This window comes from Aethalodelphis obliquidens, unplaced genomic scaffold (assembly GCF_003676395.1).
Source record: "Aethalodelphis obliquidens isolate GAN/ISIS:26980383/991018 unplaced genomic scaffold, ASM367639v1 scaffold24, whole genome shotgun sequence".
In the NCBI taxonomy this organism is placed as follows: domain Eukaryota; kingdom Metazoa; phylum Chordata; class Mammalia; order Artiodactyla; family Delphinidae; genus Aethalodelphis; species Aethalodelphis obliquidens.
The window spans coordinates 10,136,346-10,161,683 of NW_020837968.1; the positions used below are offsets into that span (position 1 = coordinate 10,136,346).

At 37.9% G+C, this 25,338-nt stretch overlaps 1 protein-coding gene across 1 annotated transcript in view; it reads right to left on the reverse strand.

Annotated features, from left to right (window-relative positions):
- Positions 1–25,338, reverse strand: part of USH2A (usherin) — a 774,017-nt gene that overhangs the window by 307,935 nt on the left and 440,744 nt on the right. Inside the window, exon 37 of the mRNA XM_027122185.1 lies at positions 10,310–10,489. Coding sequence (XP_026977986.1) covers positions 10,310–10,489 — 180 coding nt within the window. The remainder of the gene's footprint in view (positions 1–10,309; positions 10,490–25,338) is intronic.

Consider the following 25,338-nt stretch of genomic DNA (forward strand, 5'->3'; position numbering starts at 1 on the left):
AGCTTTTGCACAGCAAAGGAAACCATATACAAGACCAAAAGACAACCCTCAGAATGGGAGAAAATATTTGCAAATGAAGCAACTGACAAAGGATTAATCTCCAAAATTTATAAGCAGCTCATGCAGCTCAATAACAAGAAAACAAACAACCCTATCCCAAAATGAGCAGAAGACCTAAATAGACATTTCTCCAAAGAAGATATACAGACTGCCAACAAACACATGAAAGAATGCTCAACATCATTAATCATTAGAGATATGCAAATCAAAACTACAATGAGATATCATCTCAGACCGGTCAGAATGGCCAGCATCAAAAAATCTAGAAACAATAAATGCTGGAGAGGGTGTGGAGAAAAGGGAACACTCTTGCACTGCTGGTGGGAATGTGAATTGGTACAGCCACTATGGAGAACAGTATGGAGGTTCCTTAAAAAACTACAAATAGAACTACCATATGACCCAGCAATCCCACTACTGGGCATATACCCTGAGAAAACCATAATTCAAAGAGTCATGTACCAAAATGTTCATTGCAGCTCTATTTACAATAGCCCAGAAATGGAAACAGCCTAAGTGCCCATCATCGGATGAATGGATAAAGAAGATGTGGCACATATATACAATGGAATATTACTCAGTCATAAAAAGAAATGAAATTGAGCTATTTGTAATGAGGTGGATAGACCTAGAGTCTGTCATACAGAGTGAAGTAAGTCAGAAAGAGAAAGACAAATACCGTATGCTAACACATATATATGGAATTTAAGAAAAAAAAATGTCATGAAGAACCTAGGGGTAAGACAGGAATAAAGAAACAGACCTACTAGAGAATGGACTTGAGGCTATGGGGAGGGGGAAGGGTAAGCTGTGACAAAGTGAGAGAGTGGCATGGACATATATACACTACCAAATGTAAGGCAGATAGCTAGTGGGAAGCAGCCGCATAGCACAGGGAGATCAGCTTGGTGTTTTGTGACCACCCAGGGTGGTGGTATAGGGAGGTTGGGAGGGAGGGAGGGAGACGCAAGAGGGAAGAGATATGGGAACATATGTATATGTGTAACTGATTCACTTTGTTATAAAGCAGAAACCAACACACCATTGTAAAGCAATTATACTCCAATAGAGATGTAAAAAAAAATTATGCAGACAGGTAAATGCTCATAGAATTTTATGCAAGACAGGCATAGAGTCCATCTATGATAACAAAGGAAAAAGAAAAGAGTAAGAGATTTTTTTTTTTTAAAAAGCAAAACTTTCTTCAGGGCACTATAAGAATTCAAATAAAACTTCAAGTTGCTTTCAAACTGCAGAGCCAGTCAGACAGACATGATTTTTTTTAACCTTAAAGTTATAGATAAACCTTTATACCAAGAGAAAAATAAAAAACAGAAAGGGGAATTGTACTTATTCTTTTTAAAAATATGATCTTTCAATATCAATGGAACTTAAAGGGATATTTCCCATCCCTCTCCCCTGGTAAAGTAGAAGTGTGATTTTTTTTTTTTTCATCTCTCTCTTGCGCCAGGATGCTCCAAAGATGGCACGTAATTGTATGTGTGGGTCTGTGTGTTTCTATACAAACCACAGGAGAGTATGCAAATGTGGGAGGCTGGCAGCCCTTTGCTAGAGGCTTGTTGAGTCCACAGCAAGCACACTTCAAAGTTCCCTCGTCTTCTTCCTGGCTCAGAAGTTAGTTTCTTTCTACAATGTTTTTATAAGCAGGACGTTCGTTGCCAAGATGGTGAATATGGAAAGTGAGGAAAATTCCACAAGTTGTAAAATAGAAATGTTTCCTTCTCTTTGGCTTATGTAATTTTACAAACACGCACGGAGACACAGAGCAGGGTAAGTAAACTATCAGTTCTAAGAAGGTAAAGGTAAGGTTTTTCACAAAGGGATGAGAGCTTGTTTAAGACAGTTATAAATAGGGGCAGCTATACATTTGGTTTTATTCTTCTACTTGGGAGAAAGCACAGGTTCAACTAAATGGCCCTGGTATGTGTTTCCAAAAGCACACTGTTTCTTTTACTAAGAATTTAGAGTTTTTATTCATTGAATTTGCCTCTCTCATCACTTGGAATGGGTTGATTTTTCCAGGGGAAAAAGAGCACATTTGGAAGACACACACAGAAGTAGAACATTCTGTACAACTGTTCTAAAGATTCATATGAACTGATTGTAATATAAATCGTGTAGCTTTTAATATGCTGAAGGTAAAGACAAACCGTGTGTTTATGCTGTAGAATGCTCTTGTAAGGAATGCTATTCCCCACAATCCTACGTCTTCACTGTGGCTTTTACATCATAAAAGGCAGCTAAACTCATCTTTCCTTCTGCCCTCTGTATAAGGTAAGATACCATCTTGGCCTTTTGTTTATTTCAATTTCTAACCTACAGCTTATTTTTTTTTTAATTTAGATTCCTTTGCATTCTTTCCATTTTTAAGTATCTCCTGACCACTTGCACCTTGAAGTTTCAACTTACATCTTGCAAATAATTCAAAGTAGATTCAGAGCAGATGAAAAATGGAAAACATGTGCTAATGGTATCTATATTTGCACACTGCAAGCAAACTTTTACATTTTGGGGGATTATTAATTTCATTAAAAAAAACCCAAAAAATAGCATCTTGACGTTGTACTGAACAGATTTGAAAAGGCATGGCAATATTTTATACTTCTCATTGCTACAGCTACGGAGAAAGTGTAAGATAAAATGAAGCTTGAATTTGCAACTCTTGTTTACTTATTTATTTTTTGGCCTACCCCTGATTTTTGAGCTTCTAATTGCTCCTAATTCTCTTGGGCATCCTCTCATAAAAATGACATCATTTTCCCTATAGTTGCTCCATAGCGCTACCTACCGTCCACTCCCCTGAGGTTTTAGGGCTTTCAGGTGAGATGAGAAAAAAGGAAAGAAAATTCAGTTCTTTCCTTTAGAAAGTGAAGGAGAAAAATAAGTTTACTGTGCAAGTCATACCACAAGTCTGAGACTCAGTCCCTAATCAATTGAAGGACTATAGTCAATGATTTATTTTTCCTTTCTTTTCTTTTGTTTAAAGGCAAAGCTATTGTAACATTTAACCTAAGAGTCCCACCCCTCCTAAGAGTGTAGGCTGCTCCCAGGGCAGTCATCATTCTGCTTCCTTTAAAGCATTTCCTTTCCTTCTGTTGCATAGTTGGTACTCTCTTGACCTACCTACTCTTAACTGACTTGCTGGATTAATAAAAAAATTTCCATTTACTCTGTAACATACCAGGAAGGATAGTCAACTGTTTTAGTCCAAAGGCTAAGTTTTGCGGTCACCAGTAGACTTAGTTGTATTTTCCCCAAATGACAACTACCTACAATCACGAGAAATAACAGAGTGGCTGTATTAAATTGCTAAGTTTTTGAGATGGTTTGAGTACACAGTAATACATAACTGAAAGAGAATTCCAGTCTTTTAAAATCTAAAAGAAAATTAATCCAGCAGTTTGATCTCTGAAAAATCAGTGGGTGACATTATTCTTTTAGCAATATTATTGGGCAAAAAATATATGTTACATTTTAAAAAGCAAATATTTCACTTAGTTGTTCAAAAGTGCATTTACTGAACAATTACTATGCTTTCCTATTTGGTGAAAAATGAAATAAACTTTTTTTTTTCATTTTTGAAAATGAAATAAATTCCAAGATTTAACTTTTTAAAAAAGATGTATGTGAGGAAAATTTAGAAAAGGTGAAAAAACATTACCCAAAATATTCTTCTCTCTTGGCCTAGCATTAACAAAGTTATAAAAGCATTTATTTATGAATAAAAATATACATATAATGGAAATGAAAAAATAATCGAAACACTGAATTTAATAAGTGGCTCAGTATGAATACAGAAGAGAAATCTATCAAGAAAAAAGTGCTGCTTTTCTGCCCGTTGAAATCCCAAGATAAGCAATGAGAGTTTGATGTAAAAAATCACTTGAAAATTATGATCCGGAGGTCATAGAGGTAGATATTTAAGCTATTTCAAACGGAAAATCACTTCTCATCCTTCTTGCTTCATCATCCAATACACATCACAACCACCCCTGAGCAGGGCTATTGGGCTGGCCATATTTATGTCACCTATGTCACTCTGAGGGCTTAAAGTAGGAAGGGATAGAGATGTAGCCAGACAAAATTATCCTGGTCTCCCCAGCATGTGTCAAAAACTGTGATTTTCACTTGCCCTCCCTCCAGGGCATTTTCCAGCCTTTGGAGGTAAAAGGGTTCTGCACACTCAATCCCAAAGTGTTGGGGGGGGGTGGTTTCCCCCATGTCACTAAGCCAAGCTCTGGACCTAGCTGAGTGTCCTACAATTCAGCTCAATTCTGACACTATCAACCGGAAGATAGCATCAGATTTCACAGGGAAAGGGCTCAGTCCCGCAAGACTGCTCGATTCCAGTCCCCCTGCCTGCCACCTCTAATGCCATTCACAGCCTAGACTGTTAGCTGTGCTTCTGACCAAATGGAAGGTTCCAGTGATCCCCCTCCAACTCAGGATGGCAAGTCAAGGTTGTTACCTATACTTCGGCTATAAATCAGGTCCCCACAATCCCCTTTTTGGGTTCTGTTAATTTGCTAGAGTGGCTCACAGAACTCAGGAGATCCTTTTACTCGCTAGGTTTCTGATGTATTACAAAGGATACAACTCAGGAATAGCCGGATGGAAGAGACACCAGGGCAAAGAATGTGGGGAACGGCGCGGAGCTTCCATGCCCTGCTGAACTCCCCACTGTCCCCAATATCCACGTATTCACCAATCTGGAAGCTCTCGGGACCCCATCCTTTTGGGTTTTTATGGAGGCTTCATTACAGCGGCGTGACTGATTAACTCATTGGCCATTTGGGACTGAACTCAATCTCAAGTCCCTCTCCCCTCCCAAGAGGTCAGGAGTGGGTGGGATTGAAAGTTCCAATCTTCTAACCACGTGGTCGGCTCCTCTGGCAACACGCCTCTGTCCTTGGGCGCTTTCCAGAACGCATCTCATCAGCATAACAAAAGAGACTTTTATGGCTCTCGGTGCTTAGGAAATTCCAAGGGATTTAGGAGCTCTGTGCCAGAAACAGGTACCAAGCCCACTTATATATTTCTTACTTTAGATCACAATATTGCAAGAGGCCAGAAAAGAGTCCTAGTAGGAACAAAGAAAATAGCAAGCACCAAATATTCATCAAGACAGGCACTGTGCTGAGCGTGCTACATAAACTGTTGTTGAATCCTCTATCAGGTGGTAATTATCATCACGCCTGTTTAACAGAGGAACAAAATGAAGCTTAGAGAGGCCTGTGGATTCGCTTGTAGTCCCTCAGCCAGTGAGTGAAAGAAGGGGAATCAAATCCAGGTTTGCAGGATTCCAAAGTCTATGCTTTTACAATGTGTCTAAGTGTTAATTCCAAATGGATTTCACTCCTTTTCTTTCATGGATGTTTTAGGTTGGAGGGGAGGTCAAGACAAGGAGAGAGAAACTAAAACTCTAAGACACCACTCACAACCATTTTGCTTCTTTTAGTGTTTGCTTTTCTCATATCACATCGTTGGAAAAGGAATACATTCCTCAAGCCTAGTATTTTTATGAAGTTTGTAGATTATAATAATTCTTACCAATTTTAAGGTGTAAATGACAAATTGTTTACTGTCATAGAAAACTGGATTAAGTTCCGAGTTCCTTTCACTGTGACAATAAAGCAGTTCAGAAAAAGATAAACAGAAGAAAAATATTTCTTTTGGAAAAATAGAAAACTTTCATAAAAAATCTGTTTCTAGCCCGTCAGTATGGAATTTGTCACTAATCATTTTAAACTATGCCCTTTTATGCTTCTTCTGTCTCTTTTAGCTTTCTGAGTAGTTCTTTGATGTAACAAAGACAGTTTCAGACAAGATTTCAGTTCATCTGGAAAAAAAGGTTTAAGTCTGGAGGCAAAATGCAGTGTATTTAAAATTTATATACTCTACAATGCCTTTGTTCTGAACTTGAAGATCCTGCAAAACTTCTAAGCTTCTTTGGCTTCTTCCTCTAAGCTCATTTGTTCTTCCCTGGCTTATTATCATGCAACTGTGACTTTAACTAGTGGTTCCATCGTTTAACTACATGCAGAGTCATGGCTGACCCTTTCTGATCAATTGCCAATCCATACAGGTTTGACTGATAAAAGAGCCAATTAGATTTAAGCAAATTAAGGGACATCACCAATGTCAACCACTTATTAAACTGAATGCTGAATTCCATGCATACAAAACACTAATGCACTGAGCCCCATTAAGAGTTGAAATCCTAACCCCATTAGTAACTCCAGACCTTGAAGGGGTAAAGGTCGTAAGAAAGTTTCATATTTATGGATTAACATTTGGAGTCTGTTTTATTTTTTTAATTCTTTTCCTGGAACTTTTGAACTTGCAGTATAATGCTATTCAAGAGCTTGCATTCAATATATTCTTCATTTCTAAGAGTATCTTAGTGGTAAATAGGAGCATTACGCTATTACAAACAACCTAAAAATATAGTAATTGTAGAAATACAAAAGCCTGAGTACACACAAGTGGGTAAGGATACACTACGTAACCGAAGAAGAAAACAAAACAAAAGACCAAACTCCTCCAGTGGACCAAATAATATTTCAAGTGAATTTTCAAAATAAAAAATGTGAGCTATAGGGATTTACCTCTGTCCTTCTATGTGCTGAGCTATTGGTCTCATGATCTCACTTGTCTTAATTTCCATCTTCAGAATAACTTGTGTTTATCATTTTGTTTAATCATATTTTCCTCTTCTTTGGTCAAAGTTAAGACTTCTATTTTTTTAATACGATTAATTTGATTAAACAACATTAACGAAACAAGGAAGATTTGATAGAACTAACGAGGGTTTGAAATTAGGTATTGTTGGACTTCTTTTCCGCAGCCTTATTGAGGTATAATTGGCAGACACAAAAGTGCACATTAATCATCATTTTTCTCATCAGAAGAAAACAGAGAGAGCTAGTATCAAATAAGATGTTTCATAACCATTAACTAAGAGATGATGTACCAGGGTAAAATTCTTTGTGCTATGTCCCCTTACCTCTCCCAAATTCCAGTGTTAACCAACGTCTGTTATCCTATGTTTACCTAAGTAAAGTAACTACAATAGGAAAGGAACCAGAGTGATGAGTTAGTACAATTTGAGAATATTTCTTACTTCTAATACTCCTGCCCTTCTTATAGACTGGGCTAACAATTACATCTGCATGGCCGCAACATTTCTGCACTGGACAATTTTATACAGAGGAGGTCACCTTTTCCACAGCTGGCTATAAGGTTGCTCACGTAGAAGATGAGGTCTGAGCAGGCCTGAACAATGATAAGCTTACAACTTAAAACTGGTAATTAAGCTATCTCGACTGATTTATTTATTTACTCATTCACTCACTAATTGTTCATTATGCACCTACCATGTGTCAGGCTTGGTCTAGGCATTGAAGGTAAAAATGTGAATAAGAAATAGTCCCTGCTGTGTAGGTTCTTATAACCAGTGACTGTGACAGTCAGATGAGACAGGCAATTTCAATATAATGTGATTGAACTTGGGGATACAGAAGGGCCCTATCTCAGCCTTGGTTGGTAAAAGATGACTTCCCGATGGATCGACTTCCAAGTTGAAACCTAAAACATGAGTGGGACCTGGCCAGATGAAGGGGGTAAAAGAAGTTTTTCTGAGCCACATTTGAGAGCAAACACTTGATAAAGAAAAACAGTTAGCATTTCTGCCTTGCCCAGACTTTCTATTCTTATGTTTTTAAACTACACTAGAAAGAAAACATAGCTAAGGGTGTTATTACAGATCTTGCATAACTCAACATTGAAAGACAGTAGGAATTCAACATCACCATAAAAAAGATCTAATACTGAAATCAAGGAAATGGCAATAATGATAACAATCCAAATATAATGGAAAAGTAAATAGCATATAGAACTTTCTCTGCCCAGAAGTTGGTTCGCTTCTGTGCGTCGGTTCATTTATTATTCATTTCAGTATGAAACACAGTCCACTGGATAAAGGCATGGAAGATTTCTTTAATAACTCTCAGTACTAATTTAATTCTACTTAAACACACATATTCTAGTGAATGCCACATGCTTTTCAGCATGATTTTATGTGTAAATCAGGATAATATGTTTTCAGATCATTAAGTAAAAGGAAGCATGAACTAAAACCTATTTAATCAATGAGGTATCACCTTTAAACTGCCACAAGGTCATAAAAAAGATAATTTCAAAGCTGTAAGTTTCCTAATTGTAATCAACAACAATCTAACGATGAAAAGAAGTATGTCCTAATGGCTGTAATAAACTTGAGGAAATCACTGTCTGTCTTTGAAGACATTCTGCTTCCTCTTTTGGTGGAGGGCCATCTCCCCAATTCTGGATTTCTGAGGACGTGAAGTGAACGATCGCATGAGGCCCAGCGAGTGCTGGCTTCCGGAGCATTATGATAATGACATGGGTAAGCAACCACAGAGCAGAGATGAAGATAAGACTCAGCAGTTGACTTCAGTCCAACTGTACCACCGTAAAACAATATTCAGTTTCCTCCCGTTTGCACAATATTAACCCTTCTACTAACCCACTGACAGACATATTCGCACAGTGTATATTGAGTTAATAATGGCAGCTTGCTGTGTTTAACTGAATTGTAGATACACACACGCATGTATTATAAATTATTAGGCCATACATTCCTAAACATACAGACAATGGATTAAATTCACCCCTTTTATGAATGCAATGTAAATTGCTGTAAATTACAAACTATCTAAATCAGTGTTTAGCCAGAAAATGAGTATGTAACCTCAAATATGCCACGTATTCTGTTAAGATGTCACTATGCCACGGAAAAATCTCCATTAAAGCACTAATCACTCTTTAATACCTAAATATAAACAAGGGGTATTATATATTAAGGTATAGAGTCATCCCAATTTTTTATCCCTTCAAGCATATTGGGTTACAGTGAAAAATGAAGATAGGAATACCCAAAGTTTCTTTTGTTTTGTTTTGATTTTTTGGTCTCAGTTCTTAAACAGGCACCCACCTAAATTCAATTCCCTTCTTTATTATTTGTTCATACAATATGCAACTGAGTTGATCTGCCCCAAAAGTCGCTCTCAAAGTGTTCTTTTCTTAAACAATGTGGCTTCAGCCATTGAGCGTTTCAATTGTTTGGTAAATATCCATTCATTAATTCTTATAATGTCATAAAAGGTAGATAATAGTGAGTGGTTTTTATGACACAGCAGGTAATGAATTCTTCCTTGGAAGAGGGGTTCCATACGAATTATAGATTAACCCTTATTTTCCTCTGGTGATGAGACCTTTGTTGCTCTTATGCTCTTTACGACTGGAGAGGGATTTTATCCAGCCCTGCAGAATGCTCTTAACGTGGTAAGGACATTATCCTTTAGTACAGAACGCACTGGATCCTGAAGCTGGGCTACAGGCCGACACTGGGTGTCCTAGGGTCCTTTTCCTTTGGTATTTTCAAAAAACATACAGTTCTAAACACCAAATCGAGAATCGTGTTCTTATTAGTTTGAGGCATGCTTTCTGTCCAAGGGCTGTATATATCAATCTAAGGGAGATTTTTCTTCTTAATAATTAGTTCCCATAAATAGTTAGAACAAGGGTGGAGTTGACTGCAGATCACAATAGTTCTGAATAAGTCAATCTTTTTTCATAGAAATAGTTAAAAATAGCCAGATTGTGTCGCATTTCACATGTGAAAATGACGCTATTGAACTCTAATCATTAGGACATGGAATTTAAAGGTGTTTTTCCAGTGGTGTGAATAGAGTTTTCCTATTCTATTACCCTCACTCTGCCTTTTTTTTTTTTTCTGTCAAATGAGAGGTTTAGATATACTTCTAAACTAGTTCTACAAAAAACCAGGAATGAGAACCACTTGTATGAGAAAATTAAACCACAAATGGAAAACATAAATTTTGAATCTAAATGAAGTCTCAGACAAAAAAGCATTTCCCAGTCTGCTTAACATGCAAAAGCAAGAGACACATGTGTGTGTACATACACATACATGTAGACTCAGTGCGAGATGAAAGTGGTCTCAATGAAACAACATCAATAAAAGGGTCTCAGTAGAACAAACAAGAACAAAAACAACCAGAAATACAACTGAGACTCTAAGTTCTAAAAAAAGTTAATTCTAACAATAAACAAGGTGTTCAGTGGAGACTTAGTTCTAGGGCATTTATATACATTTAGATACCAACGTTGTTCATAGACTTACCCCCTGGCGGCATTGAAATCATTACGGGATCACTTATCAAGCTGCCTTGGCTATTTGAAACATTCACTTGTACTGTATAGTTAGTAAAAGGAACCAACCCATCGACGAGCACCGAAAGGCTGGTCTCTTCACCACTGTACATGACTTGTGTGCCATTCAGAAGAGTGTAGTTGTCGTCTGCTGATTAAAAAAAGAAAAATATTTAAATTGGTGCATACTTAAGGATTCTTTCCTGCTATTATTTGAATATTTTCTTGGGTTTCTAAATACACAGTACTAAACAGAACTATATATCAATGCCCCGAGAGACATTACATGTGCTATTATCAACATGCATACTTTTATTATTTTGTGAACGAAGTGTTACCTCAGTTAGTATTATGTTTTCTAATCTATTTAGCACAGGGATTGAAATAACTGGACTGATAGTCTAAGACAGTATGAAACCTAACCACAAGTATCATGCCTATAAGTAAAACTACGGGCAGATATATAAATTGATCACTTAATGGATTATTTACAATTGTTTGAGATTTTTTTTTTAAAATCCTTGAATTTTCTTTGATGTGCGGACTGAAAAGAAGTCATACTCTTTTCCCCCAAATGGAATGGTTCTGGATATAAACAGTACACGCAAATGCATGTGTCGTATGTTTCATTTATTATCAATTGGTGTATTTTCTGCTCATTTCGCTTGAAAGGTGAGCTGACCGCTTTCTATCTGATGCCTCTTTAAATCAGGTTTGGTCAAAATATCCTGAAAAGCCACTAGGGATGGGAAGTAATATGTGTCCACTTTGATTAGAAGATCTATTTTTTTAGCTCTATGGGTAAATGCAGAGGTTGCCTACCTGTATATAAGAATCACCATAAACGAGGCATCACCACGTCCTACCACTACCATGCTTCCAAAACTTCAGCAAACCCATTCTCAAATCTTAGCATGTCTAGGACATAGGAAAATACTGCTGTCTGATAACAATAGTTTATCTCCCTCTTCTAGGCAACTGGGTTACATTCAAGGTTAAGGAGAGTTAGAAATTAGGCTTAAAAATAGGGCTACAACCGAAAACTGTATTGTAACATTTATTTCACTTTCTATGATAGACGCTTTCCTGAAAAGTTTCCATGAGGCAAATTTTTCAAAATATTGCTTAATTTGGTAAAATGTAGTTATACTTACTCTTAAAACACAGAACAAATAATTAAGAATAGCAATATTTACTTCAAGTAGCGTTCTTCCTTTGCCAAAACACTTTTTACTATGTACCTTTAATTTTTCCCACATAAATTCTACAAAATATAAGCAAACAGAAAACACACATGATGCTGGACTTTAAGGGGAAAGCATATTTTCAAGATCCCTGGATACTGATATAATCTTTATTGTTTAAATGTGTTAAAAGGTAAAATATGGTCACATATGAAAAGTGATCTTGCATTGTACAGTAGACAAAATTTAATAGTTACAGTATTTACAAAAATAGTATATTTTTACATAGTTTAGTAGAGTATGGCGCAAAGGAAAGTACATAAATTTGGTGATCAAAGAGTTTCTGCATTTGAGCCTGTCCTTGTTCTTCAGCAGCGTGCTCTTTGTAAGTTACTTAATATTTCTGAACCTCAGGTTTTTCTTCTGTGAACTAGGAATGAGAGTACTCCTTCAATTGCCATGTTATTACCAAGGTTAAGTGGGATTTCTTTACAGCAGATGTTCATCAACAGCAGCTAAGAATATTACTGTTTCTTGTAATCCATACAGCAGATACATTCCAGACAGATGTTTAGAACTAGCAAGTGATTAAGAATTATTCACTCTGTATTTTACTTTCTCAACTACCTACCTACTATATTCCCCCCCACATCCATCCAACAATATATTATTAATCAAAATTCTAAGGTTCTTCAATTAATAAAACAACACTAATCTCATTCACTACCACTGAGCAATTGTTCCATCAGGTTGTATTTCAAACTCTAAAATTAATAAAGATCAAATGATAAAAAGAGGAACTCATATCTAGTTATGAGCATGGGTAAGGGTAACTTTAAAAATATATCAAATTTTTAAAAAGATACTTATAATAACTTTGGGTTGGAGAACTTAGCTGAGAATTTTATTGCTGCAAAATACACAGGTAGGTTAAGTGTTTTTCATGAATGGAAGAAACCCCTAGTTAGTGCAAGAATTTATTACTCTGAACTTGAAATTGGCAAAGGACTGGTTTGTTCCAAAGAAAATAAATGGTACTTATGGGCTAAAACATGGGACTAATAATTTCTATTCATGCTTGGTAAAACAAGATAAAGACATATTCACAGCTTAAGAATGGTTTTACGTTCCCCAAATTTGAATAGACAACACAAATATATATGTGAAGAAGTTATGAAACCTACAAGTAGCTGTTGCTAATTTCCTAATGCATTGAAAAGACATTTCCAAATTACGCTACACTAGCTTTCATAGATTCTTTACAACAGGTCAACTTGATTACTGAGCTCCAGCTGCACGCAGGGAGTAGACTTTGCTAGGTGCTGATAACGGTATGCACCAAACAAGTAAGACATAGTTCTTACACTCAAGAAACTTGGTTAAGATTAATATGAATCCCTTCTAACCATGGTCTAAGACCAATTTCATTATCCACATCTGAAGATCTTCTCAAGTTCCCATAATGCCTAGCTCCTTAAAAACATTTTCAGTTATAGCTGAAACAATTGCTGCTATTGTCACATGCCCAGCTGTAAAATTTCAAAAAGGTCAGTTTATCCCAGGAGACCCAGACAGATGCTCTATTGCTTCTAAAGTAGTATTAACTGTACACATCTTACAAAAGATGGTAAGTTGCAAAACAACAATGAAAATTATAAAAATAAGCCAGGAGAATACAGTTTTACACATTTTAAGCCTGGTGCAATCGTAAGCTCAATGAGTTAACATCTATTATGAAAACATTGGTGACGTTTTTTTCCCTTGTATTTTGTTTGTCTTTGAAGCAAATTTCAGGCTGTAAAACGAACACTATTGCCAGCTTTGAAAATGGCATGGCAGGGGGAAATATATTAAGTACCACTTTATTCTAAGTTTCCCAGATAACATTAATACATGGTAATTATACAATTAGTTGTAACATTAAGTCCTAGTTATAGAACAATGATTACTCAGTAATTATAAGAAGTATATAATTACTCAATAATTATGAGAAGGATGCAATTACATAACCGTTTCGTTCAGCTGAAAAAAAGAACGTGTACATCTCCAGGAAGCATGCAGCTGAGTGAGTCAAATGTTCTCTCAGCCCCACTAACATACAACTCAATTCACAGACCTGGAGCAAATGACAGGATTTCAACCCTTGCTGAAGCTCAAAAGTCTCCAGATTCAAACCAGAACAGGATCCAGAGGTTTCAGCTCTTCTCCACTTCATTCTCCCTGCCTTCTCTTTCTTCCTTTGAACTTTCCCAATTTGGGCTCCTAAATATTGGGGGAAAAATCTTAAAAATGCAGGTCCTCTGATCCTCCCTTTTGAGAGGGTTGGGCTTTACCACTTTTCTCTGCATAAACTTTGTTTTCAGTGGTCTGGAAAAGGCAGCCCTGCTGGTTCAGCATCAAGGATCAAGCTAGAAAATGCTCAAGCGATAAGCATGTCCTATCACAGGTGACCACTCCTGTCTGGTCGGCCTCAGCGCTGACCCTATTTGTGAGTATCAGTGGATGGTGCAGGCCCGGTTAAGATTCTGTGTTCTGGAACCAGAGCCCCCCATCGTCCACCTTCTTTGGCTGTGGTCTGTGCCATCGGGCTTTAAGTGGGGATTGCACTAAACTCTTTACACAGTGGGACTGTCTGTACCTGTGTTCCAGGGCCCACCCACGTCAAAATCGCCTGGGGGGTACTTCATAAACATTCACACACCTGAGTTCCACTCCAGAACTACTGAAGTATAACATCAGAGGGTATCAGGAATCACACGGAGATTCTTCTGAAGTATGCAGAACTACTGATTTTAGGGTTATTTGACCCATGTTCAAGGTGGTCTTAAAGTAAAGATCAAAATTCATTTTCCTTGCTTGCAAAAATAAAGAGGTTGCATTTGACATTCTTATTAATGATGCATTTAGATGCTAGCTTTGGGCTGTAAAATGTTTACTCTGTTAGTGAAACAATGCATCTTTAGAAAGTGTAAACCTGACTTTTAAACCAGACTGTCTTAACAGACCACAAAATCTAGTACAGTTGTTCTATAAGAAAACTTAAAACATGCATAAAAATAATTTTTAAAATGAATAAAAAAAGGAAAGAAAAGGAAAAGCTATATCATGCAAACAGCAACCCTAAGAGAATTGGCTATAGTAATATCAGATAAAATAGACTGTTAGACAAAAACCGTTATTAGGGATAAAGAGAGACGTTTAAAAATGATAACAGGTTATTCCATCAGGAATATATAATAATTATGGACATATATGCACCTATATATTTCTGATTTTTATCATAATAAATTTTTTTTGCTCATTCTAGACTTTATAATAAATGAAGCCATGAAGTGTGTAAAAAATGAATAAACATCATTGCACACCTGAGAACAATAACTTAAGAATTTCTGAATTAAATGTCTCTCTCCCTTTCTTTCTCTCTCCACTGAGGATTCAGTGGAAAGGAAGGATTCTTTGTACACTGGCCAGTATCATGCAGTCACAAGGAAGAAACATATTTCATATAGCTCACAAAAAATTTTAAAATAAAATCCTCAATGCTATTTCAGAATATTCCACTTTCTCAAGGACTTCCAAAAAGGTCAATTCTTTCAGTCCTACTTTTCTATTTTATTTTGAGGAAAAAAAGTGTTAAATGAAGAAACAAACAAAATAAATCTCACATGCCCAACAGATTTCACATGTAAGGAAGTTTTCCTTCAGTTTCAAATACAAAGACCTACTAAAATGTGAACAACATGAATGCCCGTTTCTAAGGCTAAAATCTTACTTTTAATGTTCTTATTGCTGCATAGTAGGATATTTTCTATATAATTAGTTTTTAAGCCAAAGCCAGTATAAACAGATATTTTCACATGTATGATTCACAGATGCGTAAGTGATGGCTATTCCGGGAATATCATCCCGTGGGGTTCTCTAGATTGAAATAACATAAATGGGTATCCTTTCCGATTCTTGTTATAATCATTGTCACAAGCATCTTAATGCACCATATATTCCATAATTTTTTTCTTCCTCTGTGCTGTACTGCTCTGACCTTTTCAATATTCTGTAACTTAACTGGCTGGCCGTTTCAGTTCTCTCCTTTTTACAGCCTTATTAACTTGTGGGAAAGAGGTGAAATGAACAGCCAATCAGAATACATAATACTGCAAAGGTCAGCGTAGTCTTGTAACTATCATCACACACAGAAGACTGTATGCCAGGCATTAACATCCTGATATCTTATTCATGTGACAAAGATTGTAACAAGAACAGAAAATGGCACAACATGAATCCATTCTCATGACAAAGATCATAATAAGGAATGACAGCGAACAAACCAAACTCATTCTTGTTATCGTGTGAGGTTTTGCATGTCAGACCTGGTCCTGTTTAAGTTAGCCTTTTTCTGAATCCAATTACACCTTATGGTAGAAAAGGTGTTGACTAATTTTCCCACTTCTGGCTGGAAAAAGAAAATGCTATGTTATTTCCTGTATTGGGGTCTCAATTTTAGTGTTGTTCAGCCTCACCTCATCATTACAGAATTCTGCCAATCCCCAAATCAAAAGACATTGAACGGCAGATCACAGATTAGGGCCATGTGGCCAAAATGCCCCTTTAATGGGAGCTAAGAATTCTAGGTCATCTAGATAACACATATTAATATTTAAGTCCCTTTTTTTTTCTTCTTTCTAAGGAGATTATTTCAAATTATTCTACCCATGATGCAAATGCATCCTCCAGACTTCATTATTCTAATAGATCTTACTTTGGTAGAAATCTGAAAGTATCTGTTTAAGTTACTATATAGGTAAAAGGACCTATTCCTGTCTTTAAGTTTTTGCCAATGTAGAAAACCTTTATAGATCTCTACCTACATAGCTGCCTTCTCCACAGAACATTTTGAAAGAGAAAAAAAAGCCCATGAAGCACTTAGGGCTCTGAGGACAGTGTTCTATTAATGCATCATACTTTTACCATTATTGTAATTACTCTAATGGGATGTTTAATTAGTTGTCATCTAGTAAAAGCCGTACTTCTTTGATTCCTTTTTAAATTTGTCATTCTACTGTTAGGACAATTGTGGTTCAGGGAATAAATACATAGAGTATTTCATCAATTCACTACAAGGTGCTTCAGAAACATTTGCCCTGAGTCTGTGCTCATACAAGAGCAATAACAGTTCTATAGATATTAAGGATCTTTCTGTTTTGTTCTGATTTTGTTTTAATGTGTGGGCAAGGGTATACCAAAGTTGCATGACAACCCTTCTAAATATTTTAAATACCATTTTTTAAAGTCCTTTGGGGCATGGTGTCTTTTCATCAAGTTTGCTCTATGTACCACAGTCAGATTTCCTAAATGCTCTTATTTTATTAACATCAGAAAATAATTATATATAAACAGTGAATTCAGAGATTGATTATGTGTGTGGTAAATTAGGGAAGTATGATCCATTTTTATCAACTATGCTGTGCTCTGAAAAGTCAGATTTTTTTTCTCCTTTAACCTTTTTTTTCACCCATTTGGACACACGGTCAAAATGAACAAACAATTGCCATTATCTCAGTTAGCCAAGAGCCGTTTGGGAAAATACGCTCCCACAGAAAGTGGTCTCTAGATTCCAAACTAAACAGTGGACAGACATGAGCTTGACTAATCAATGAACAGAAGATGTTGTAGGAGAGCCTTACTAAACACACTGACCATGCTGAGCCTTGAGTACCACTGGTATCAGATGGAGAACTTAACAAGCATCAATCACAGAACAGAGTCAGTCACCAATTCTTAATGAAATGTTTGGAATCTTAGTTTCAATGCTTAGATACATGCTTGAGACAGAGCCTCCATTAAAAGAGAACATGGATTTTTCGGAGCACAGTATTTGGGTGAGAATTATGCCATGTTTTGCTGGCGATTCTATCAGCTTTATTCACTGCAGTCATGGAGTCACGTGTTCCTGGGCTAGTTATCTATTGCTGTGTCATCATCTTAGCACAAACTGAGCAGCTCAAAACAACATGCACTCCTTATTTCATAGTCTCTGTGGGTCAGGAGTCTGGGCAGATCTTAGCTGGGTCCTCTTGCTCAGGGTCTCAAAAGGGCTGCAAACAAGGTGTTGCCTTGGACTATAGCCCTATCTCAAGGTTCTACTGGAGAAGGATCTCCTCCAGCTCAGGCAGTTGTTGCAGCATTCAGTTCCTTGCAGGCTGTTGGAACTGAGGGCCTCGTTTTCTTGCTGGCTATTGCCTGGAGGCTGCCCTTATTCCTTCCCACATGGGCCTCCCCAACATGGCTGCTTGCTTTATCAAAGCCCACAAGGGAGAGAGTCTCCTGGCAAGGTGGTTTACAATCTTAGGTATCACTGTCAGAACTAACAGCCCATCCCCTTTTGCCATAGTCTATTGGTTAAATACAAGTCACAGGTTTTGACCACATGCAAGGGGAGGGGATTAGACAAAGGCGTAAGTACCAGGAAGAGGAGATAATCAGATGCCATCTTAGAGTCTGTGTGTTACAGGTTCTAAGCTACAGATATGAATCACCTTGCTGGAAAGAGATTTAGGAATAAATTGTGAACTTTCAAGGTTTATATTTTTGAACTTATGGTTACCAAAGGGGAAAGACGGGGGGAGGGATAAATTAGGAGGCTGGGATTAACATATACATACTACTATATATAAAATAGATAATCAAAAAGGACCTACTGTACAGCACAGGGAACTCTACTCAATACTCCATAATAACCTATATGGGAAAAGGAGCTGAAAAAGAATAGATATATGTGTATGTATAACTGAATCACTTTGCTGTACACCTGAAACTAACACAACATTGTAAATCAACGATACTCCAATATAAAATAAACATTTGAAAGAAAAAAAACAAAAACAAACAAACAAAAAACCAAAGCAAAAAACCCCAAACAAACAAACAAAAAGTTTATGTTTTTGGAGAAGAATAGATCAATTAGTACAACAGAATTGCCTTTCCAAAATACCTAACAACATGGAAAAATTAGAACAAAAATAACAACATTAACAAGACCAGCTGAAAATCTTGGAGCACATATAAAGGCAAAGGAACAAATAAATGGCATTGACTTTGAAATCTCACAATAAGTTCCTAATTTTGCTCCTGGAGAAAGAAATATAAACCAAGGAATCTTCTCTAATTTGAAATGAAGTGAACCTGAGTAGAGTTTGTACAGACAGGAAGAGGAGTCAGGGCTGGCCACCCTGCTAAGCTTGTGCTGAGTTGGGGGAAGAAGCTGAGGTCCCCGGGAGTGGGAGATGCATGTGCATAAATGGAGGGGGTGCTGCTTCAAAGGACAGTTAATGGGATCTCGGAAGAGACAGAGAAACTAGATGTCCTAGAATCCTGTTCAATGCATCCATCCATATCCTCTATTTCAATCCCATTCCTCCCACCTTTACTCCAAGGCTACGGACAAGTACCTTAACAGCAACACCCAGGTCTCAAAGTTTAGGTTGAAGGAAGACTAACTAGCACCAGAAAGAAAAGACGTGGACCACAGTCAGAACAAATGAAAAGTCTGGACCGAGCTGCCCATACTAGGCATAAGCCAGATGAGTTTGAAGGAAGAAATACAAAATATGCTTACATATAGCCAAAAGGAAAGAAAGGATCCCAAGATAAAAAGACAACCACACAGCTCCAGGGGAAAAAAAAGATATGTATTCCCTGTAAGATGAAAAAAGGATATTGCAGAGGCAGAGAAACAAATTGGAAATTAGAAAAAAAAAATCATGAAGGATTTAATAGACAAGTGAGAAAAAAGCAAGGAACAGAATAGCAACAGCTAAAATCTAAATCAATAGCATGATGGAAAGCCTCGAGATAATCATCATCAATGCATAAGAAAAAAGATCAAGAAATCAGAGATGTGGATCAAGATGATAGAGATGTGGAGAGAAAATGATCAGAAATATAATTTAATTAATTATTATTATTTTGGTAAATGAAAGGATAGCTAAAGCTCACATGGGCACTTGACCACAAGATTGCCAGTTGGATGCTTCCACCTTGGGACCAAGAAGCAGGATGAGGCAAAACAATGCATGGCTTAGGGTCAGTTAGGGTTTCTTCTCGCTGTCTCGAGAATTGTTGAGAATGCAGAAGCAGAGCTGCAATTGTCCAGGGCTGCTAAGTGGTGGTGCTGCTGCTGCCAGTGGGGGTGTCCTCCTGTCTGTAACCTGAGGCACGAGCTTGTCTGGGCCAAGCTATTTGTAGTTTCTGTACAAGTATGACTCTGCCATTTTCTTGTCCACTTTTTGAACTGCTCAGTTCTCCTACAATAATTCATTTTTGGCTTAATTAATCAGAGTTGTTTCTGTTGCTTGCTACCAAGAAACCAGTCATGAATTGAGAAAGGTCTGAAATGATGTTTGTCATTTGTTAACATTAGTTACTTATAGGTAGTGGGATTTTCATGAATGCCATTACTCTATATTACATGAATTTTTAAGTTAGCATGCATAATTTTTGTGAAATCCAGAGAATCATGAGAGGGTTGAAATATCCAAGGAAACTATATGAATTGTATTTAAATTTATAAATAAGTGAGGATCCACAATCTACAGGCTACAAGCCAAATCTGGCCAGAAACCTGTTCTTGTAAATAAAGTTTTATTAGAACACAGAAAATTACACGTCTAGGCATTGTCATGTTACAACTGCACAATTCAGCGGTTATGGTAAGACCATGTTGCCTGTAAAATTTAAAGTGTTTACTATGTGGCCCTTTACTGAAAAAGTTTGCTATCCTCTGAATTAAACAATTGAAGTGACAACCTTTTAAAAATGGTCTGCCTTCCTGAATAATGAGATTTACAATTTTTACATTGATTTTCTTGAGTAAACTCTTTAAAGAGTGGAACAGGGTATGTTGGAAACAATACTGTATTGATGGAGCCCTATCTTACATTGCTGCACTGTACTGTTGTTGATGCTTTGAAGGCCTTTCACTATCCAGTGCTTATAAATGCAAATTACTGAAAAGGAGAAAAAAAGCAGGAAGAAAATATGTTATCGAAAGTCCCTAATTCCACATGCCCAGGAAGTTTGCAAATGGAAATCCAAGTACATCATAGTGACGATAGCTGCTGTTCTAAAGGTTTGATAAGAGTAACTGAAGAGGGGATCTTCCAGATGGTGGAGAAGTAAGACGTGGAGATCACCTTCCTCCCCACAAATACATCAGAAATACATCTACACGTGGAACAACTCCTACAGAACACCTATTGAACGCTGGCAGAAGACCTCAGACTTCCCAAAAGGCAAGAAAATCCCCACATACCTGAGTGGGGCAAAAGAAAAAAGGAAAAACAGAGACAAATGAATAGGGATGGAATGTGAACCTCTGGGAGGGAGCTGTGAAGGAGGAAAAGTTTCTACACACGAGGAATCCCCTTCACTGGTGGAGATGGGGGTTGGTGGGGGGGGGGTGCTTCAGAGCCATGGAGGAGAGCGCAGCAACAGGGGTGCAGAGGGCAAAGCGGAGAGATTTCTCCACAGAGGATCAGTACTGACCAGCGCTCACCAGCCTGAGAGGCTTGTCCGCTCACCCACTGGGGTGGGTGGGGGCTGGGAGCTGAGGCTAGGTCTTTAGAGGTTCGATCCCAGGGAGAGGACTGGGGTTGGCTGCGTGAACACAGCCTAAGGGGGCTAGTGCGCCACGGCTGGCCGGGAGGGTGTCCAGGAAAAACTCTGGACCTGCCTAAGAGGCAAGAGACCATTGTTGCGGGGTGTGCAAGGAGCGGTGATTCCTCCCCTGTCTGCCCAGAGAAGGCAGAGGACTGCCTAAACGAGCTCCAGAGACAGGCACGAGCCGTGCCTAACAGCCCGGACCCCAGAGATGGGTGTGAAACTCTAACACTGCTGCTGTAGCCCTCAAGAATCCTGTGTGCAAGCACAGGTCACTATCCACACCTCCCCTCCCAGGAGCCTGTGCAGCCTGCCACTGCCAAGATCCTGTGATCCAGGGACAACTTTCCCGGGAGAACACAGGGTGGGCCTCAGGCTGTTGCAATGTCACGCCGGCCTCTGCCGTGGCAGGCTCATCCTGCATTTCAATTATAAGCACTGTACCCCTCCCTCCCCCCACCCCTGGCATGAGTGAGCCAGAGTCCCCTAATCAGCCACGGCTTTAACCCCATCCTGTCTGGGTGGGAACACAGGCCTGAGGGTGACCTACACGCAGAGGCGGGGCCAAATCCAAAGCTGAACCCCAGGAGCTGTGCAAACAAAGAAAGGGAAATCTCTCCAGCAGCCTCAGGAGCAGCGGATTAAATCCCCACAAGCAATGTGAGGTACGCTGAATCTGTGTAATACCTGAACAAACAATGAATCAGTCCAAAACTGAGGTGGTAGACTTTGGAAGCAACTGTAGACTTGGGGCTTGCTGCCTGTGACTGACTTGTTTCTGATTTTTATGTTTACCTTAGCGTAGTTTTTACCGCTTGTTATCATTGGTGGATTTGTTTATTGGTTTGGTTGTTCTCTTCTTTTTTTTATTACTTTTTAAAAATTTTAACAATTTTTAAAATTTTTAATTTTGTAATTTTACTTCTTTTATTTATTTATTTATTTAAAATGATTACTTTTTCTTTCTTTTTTTGTCCCTTTTCTTCTGAGCCATGTGGCTGACAGGGTCTTGGTGCTCCAGCCTGGTGTCAGGCCTGAGCCTCTGAGGTGGGAGAGCTGAGTTCAGGACACTTGACTGCCAGAGACTTCCCAGCTCCACGTAACATCAATTAGCAAGAGTTCTCCCAGAGATCTCTGTCTCAAGGCTAAGACCCAGCTCCACCTAATGGCCAGCCAGCTCCAGTGCTGGATGTCCCAGGCCAAACACCTAGCAGCACAGGAACACAACCCCATCCATTAGCAGAGAGGCCGCCTAAAATCATATTAAGTTCACAGACATCCCAAACACACAACCAGATGTGGTCCTGTATATCAGAAAGACAAAATCCAGCTCCACCTACCAGAACACAGGAACCAGTCTCCTCCACCAGGAAGCCTACAGAAGCCACTGAACCAGCCTTAGCCACTGGGGGCAGACACCAAAACCAATGGGAACTATGAACATGTAGGCTGAGAAAAGGAGACCCCAAACAGAGTAAGTAAAGCAAAATGAGAAGCCAGAGAAATACGCAGTAGATGAAGGAGCAAGGTAAAAACCCACCAGAGCAAACAAATGAAGAGGAAACAGGCAGTCTACTTGAAAAAGAATTCAGAGTAATGATAGTAAAGATGATCCAAAATCTTGGAAATAGAATGGAGAAAATATAAGAAACGTTTAACAAGGACCTACAAGAACTAAAGAGCAAACAAGCAGTGATGAACAACACAAGAAATGAAATTAAGAATCCTCTAGAAGGAATCAATAGCAGAATAACTGAGGCAGAGGAACGGATAAGTGACCTGGAAGATAAAATAGTGGAAATAACTACTGCAGAGCAGAATAAAGAGAAAAGAATGAAAAGAACTGAGGACAGTCTCAGAGCCCTCTGGGACAACATTAAATGCACCAACATTTGAATTATAGGGGTCCCAGAAGACGAAGAGAAACAGAAAGGGACTGAGAAAATATTTGAAGAGATTACAGTTGAAAATTTCCCTAACATGGGAAAGAAAACAGTCAATCAATTCCAGGAAGCACAGAGAGTCCCATACAGGATAAATCCAAGGAGAAATATGCCAAGACACATATTAAACTATCAAAAATTAAATACAAAGAAAAAATATTAAAAGCAGCAATGGAAAAGCAACAAATAACATACAAGGGAATCCTCATAAGGTTAACAGCTGATCTTTCAGCAGAAACTCTGCAAGCCAGAAGTGGGTGGCAGGACATATTTAAACTGATGAAAGGGAAAAACTTATAACCAAGATTACTCTACCCAGCAAGGATCTCATTCAGACTCAAAAGAGAAATTAAAACCTTTACATACAAGCAAAAGTTACGAGAATTCAGCACCACCAAACCAGCTTACAACAAATGCTAAACGGACTTCTCTAGGCAGGAGACACAAGAGAAGGAAAAGGCCTACAAAAACAAATCCAAAATAATTAAGAAAATGGTAATAGGAACATACATATCGATAATTACCTTAGATGTAAATGGATTAAATGCTCTAACCAAAAGACACAGACTAGCTGAATGGATACAAAAACCAGATTTGTATATATGCTGTCTACAAGAGACCAACTTCAGACCTAGGGACACATGCAGACTGAAAGTGAGGGGATGGAAAAAGATATTCCATGCAAATGGAAATCAAAAGAAAGCTGGAGTAGCAATTCTCATATCAGACAAAATAGACTTTAAAATAAAGACTTCTACAAGAGACAAAGAAGGACACGACATGATGGTCAAGGGATCAATCCAGGAAGAATATAACAATTGTAAATATTTATGCACCCAACACAGGAGCACCTCAAAACATAAGGCAAAGGCTAACAGCCATGAAAGGGGAAATAAACAGTAACGCAATCATAATAGGGGACTTTAACGCCGCAATTTCACCAATGGTCATATCATCCAAAATGAAAATAAATAAGGAAACACAAGCTTTACATGACACATTTAACAAGATGGACTTAATTGAAATTTGTAGGACATTCCATCCAAAAACAACAGAATACCTTTTCTTCTCAAGTGCTCATGGAACATTCTCCAGGATAGATCATATTTTGGGTCACAATTCAAGCCTTGGTAAATTTAAGGAAATTGATATCGTATCAAGTATCTTTTCTGATCATAATGCTAAGAGACTAGATATCAATTACAGGAAAAATACCGTAAAAAATACAAACACATGGAGGCTACACAATATGCTACTAAATAACCCAGAAATCACTGAAGAAATCAAAGAAGAAATCAAAAAATACCTAGAAACAAATGACAATGAAAACACGATGACCCAAAACCTATGGGATGCAGCAAAAGCAGTTCTAAAAGGGAAGTTTATAGCAATACAATCCTACCTCATGAAACATGAAAAATCTCAAATAAACAACCTAATCTTACACCTAAAGCATTAAGAGAAAGAAGAAATAAAAACCCCAAAGTTAGCAGAATGAAAGAAATCATAAAGATCAGATCAGAAATAAATGAAAAAGAAATGAAGGAAAGAATAGCAAAGATCAATAAAACTAAAAGCTGGTTCTTTGAGAAGATAAACAAAATTGATAAACCACTAGCCAGACTCATCAAGGTAAAAAGGGAGAAGACCCAAATCAACAGAATTAGAAATGAAAAAGGAGAAGTAACAACTGACACTGCAGAAATACAAAGAATCCTGAGGGATTACTACAAGCAACTATATGCCAATAAAATGGACAACCTGGAAGAAATGGACAAATTCTGAGAAAAGCACAACCTTCTGAGACTGAACCAGGAAGAAATAGAAAATATAAACAGACCAATCACAGGCACTGAAATTGAAACTGTGATTAAAAATCTTCCAACAAACAAAAGCCCAGGACCAGGTGGCTTCACTGGCAAATTCTATCAAACATTTAGAGAAGAGCTAACACCTATCCTTCTCAAACTCTTCCAAAATATAGCAGAGGGAGGAACACTCCCAAACTCATTCTACGAGGCCACCATCACCCTGATACCAAAACCAGACAAAGATGTCACAGAGAAAGAAAACTACAGGCCAATATCACTGATGAACATAGATGCAAAAATCCTCAACAAAATAGTAGCAAACAGAATCCAACAGCACGTTAAAAGGATCACACACCATGATGAAGTGGGGTTTATTCCAGGAATGCAAGGGTTCTTCAATATACGCAA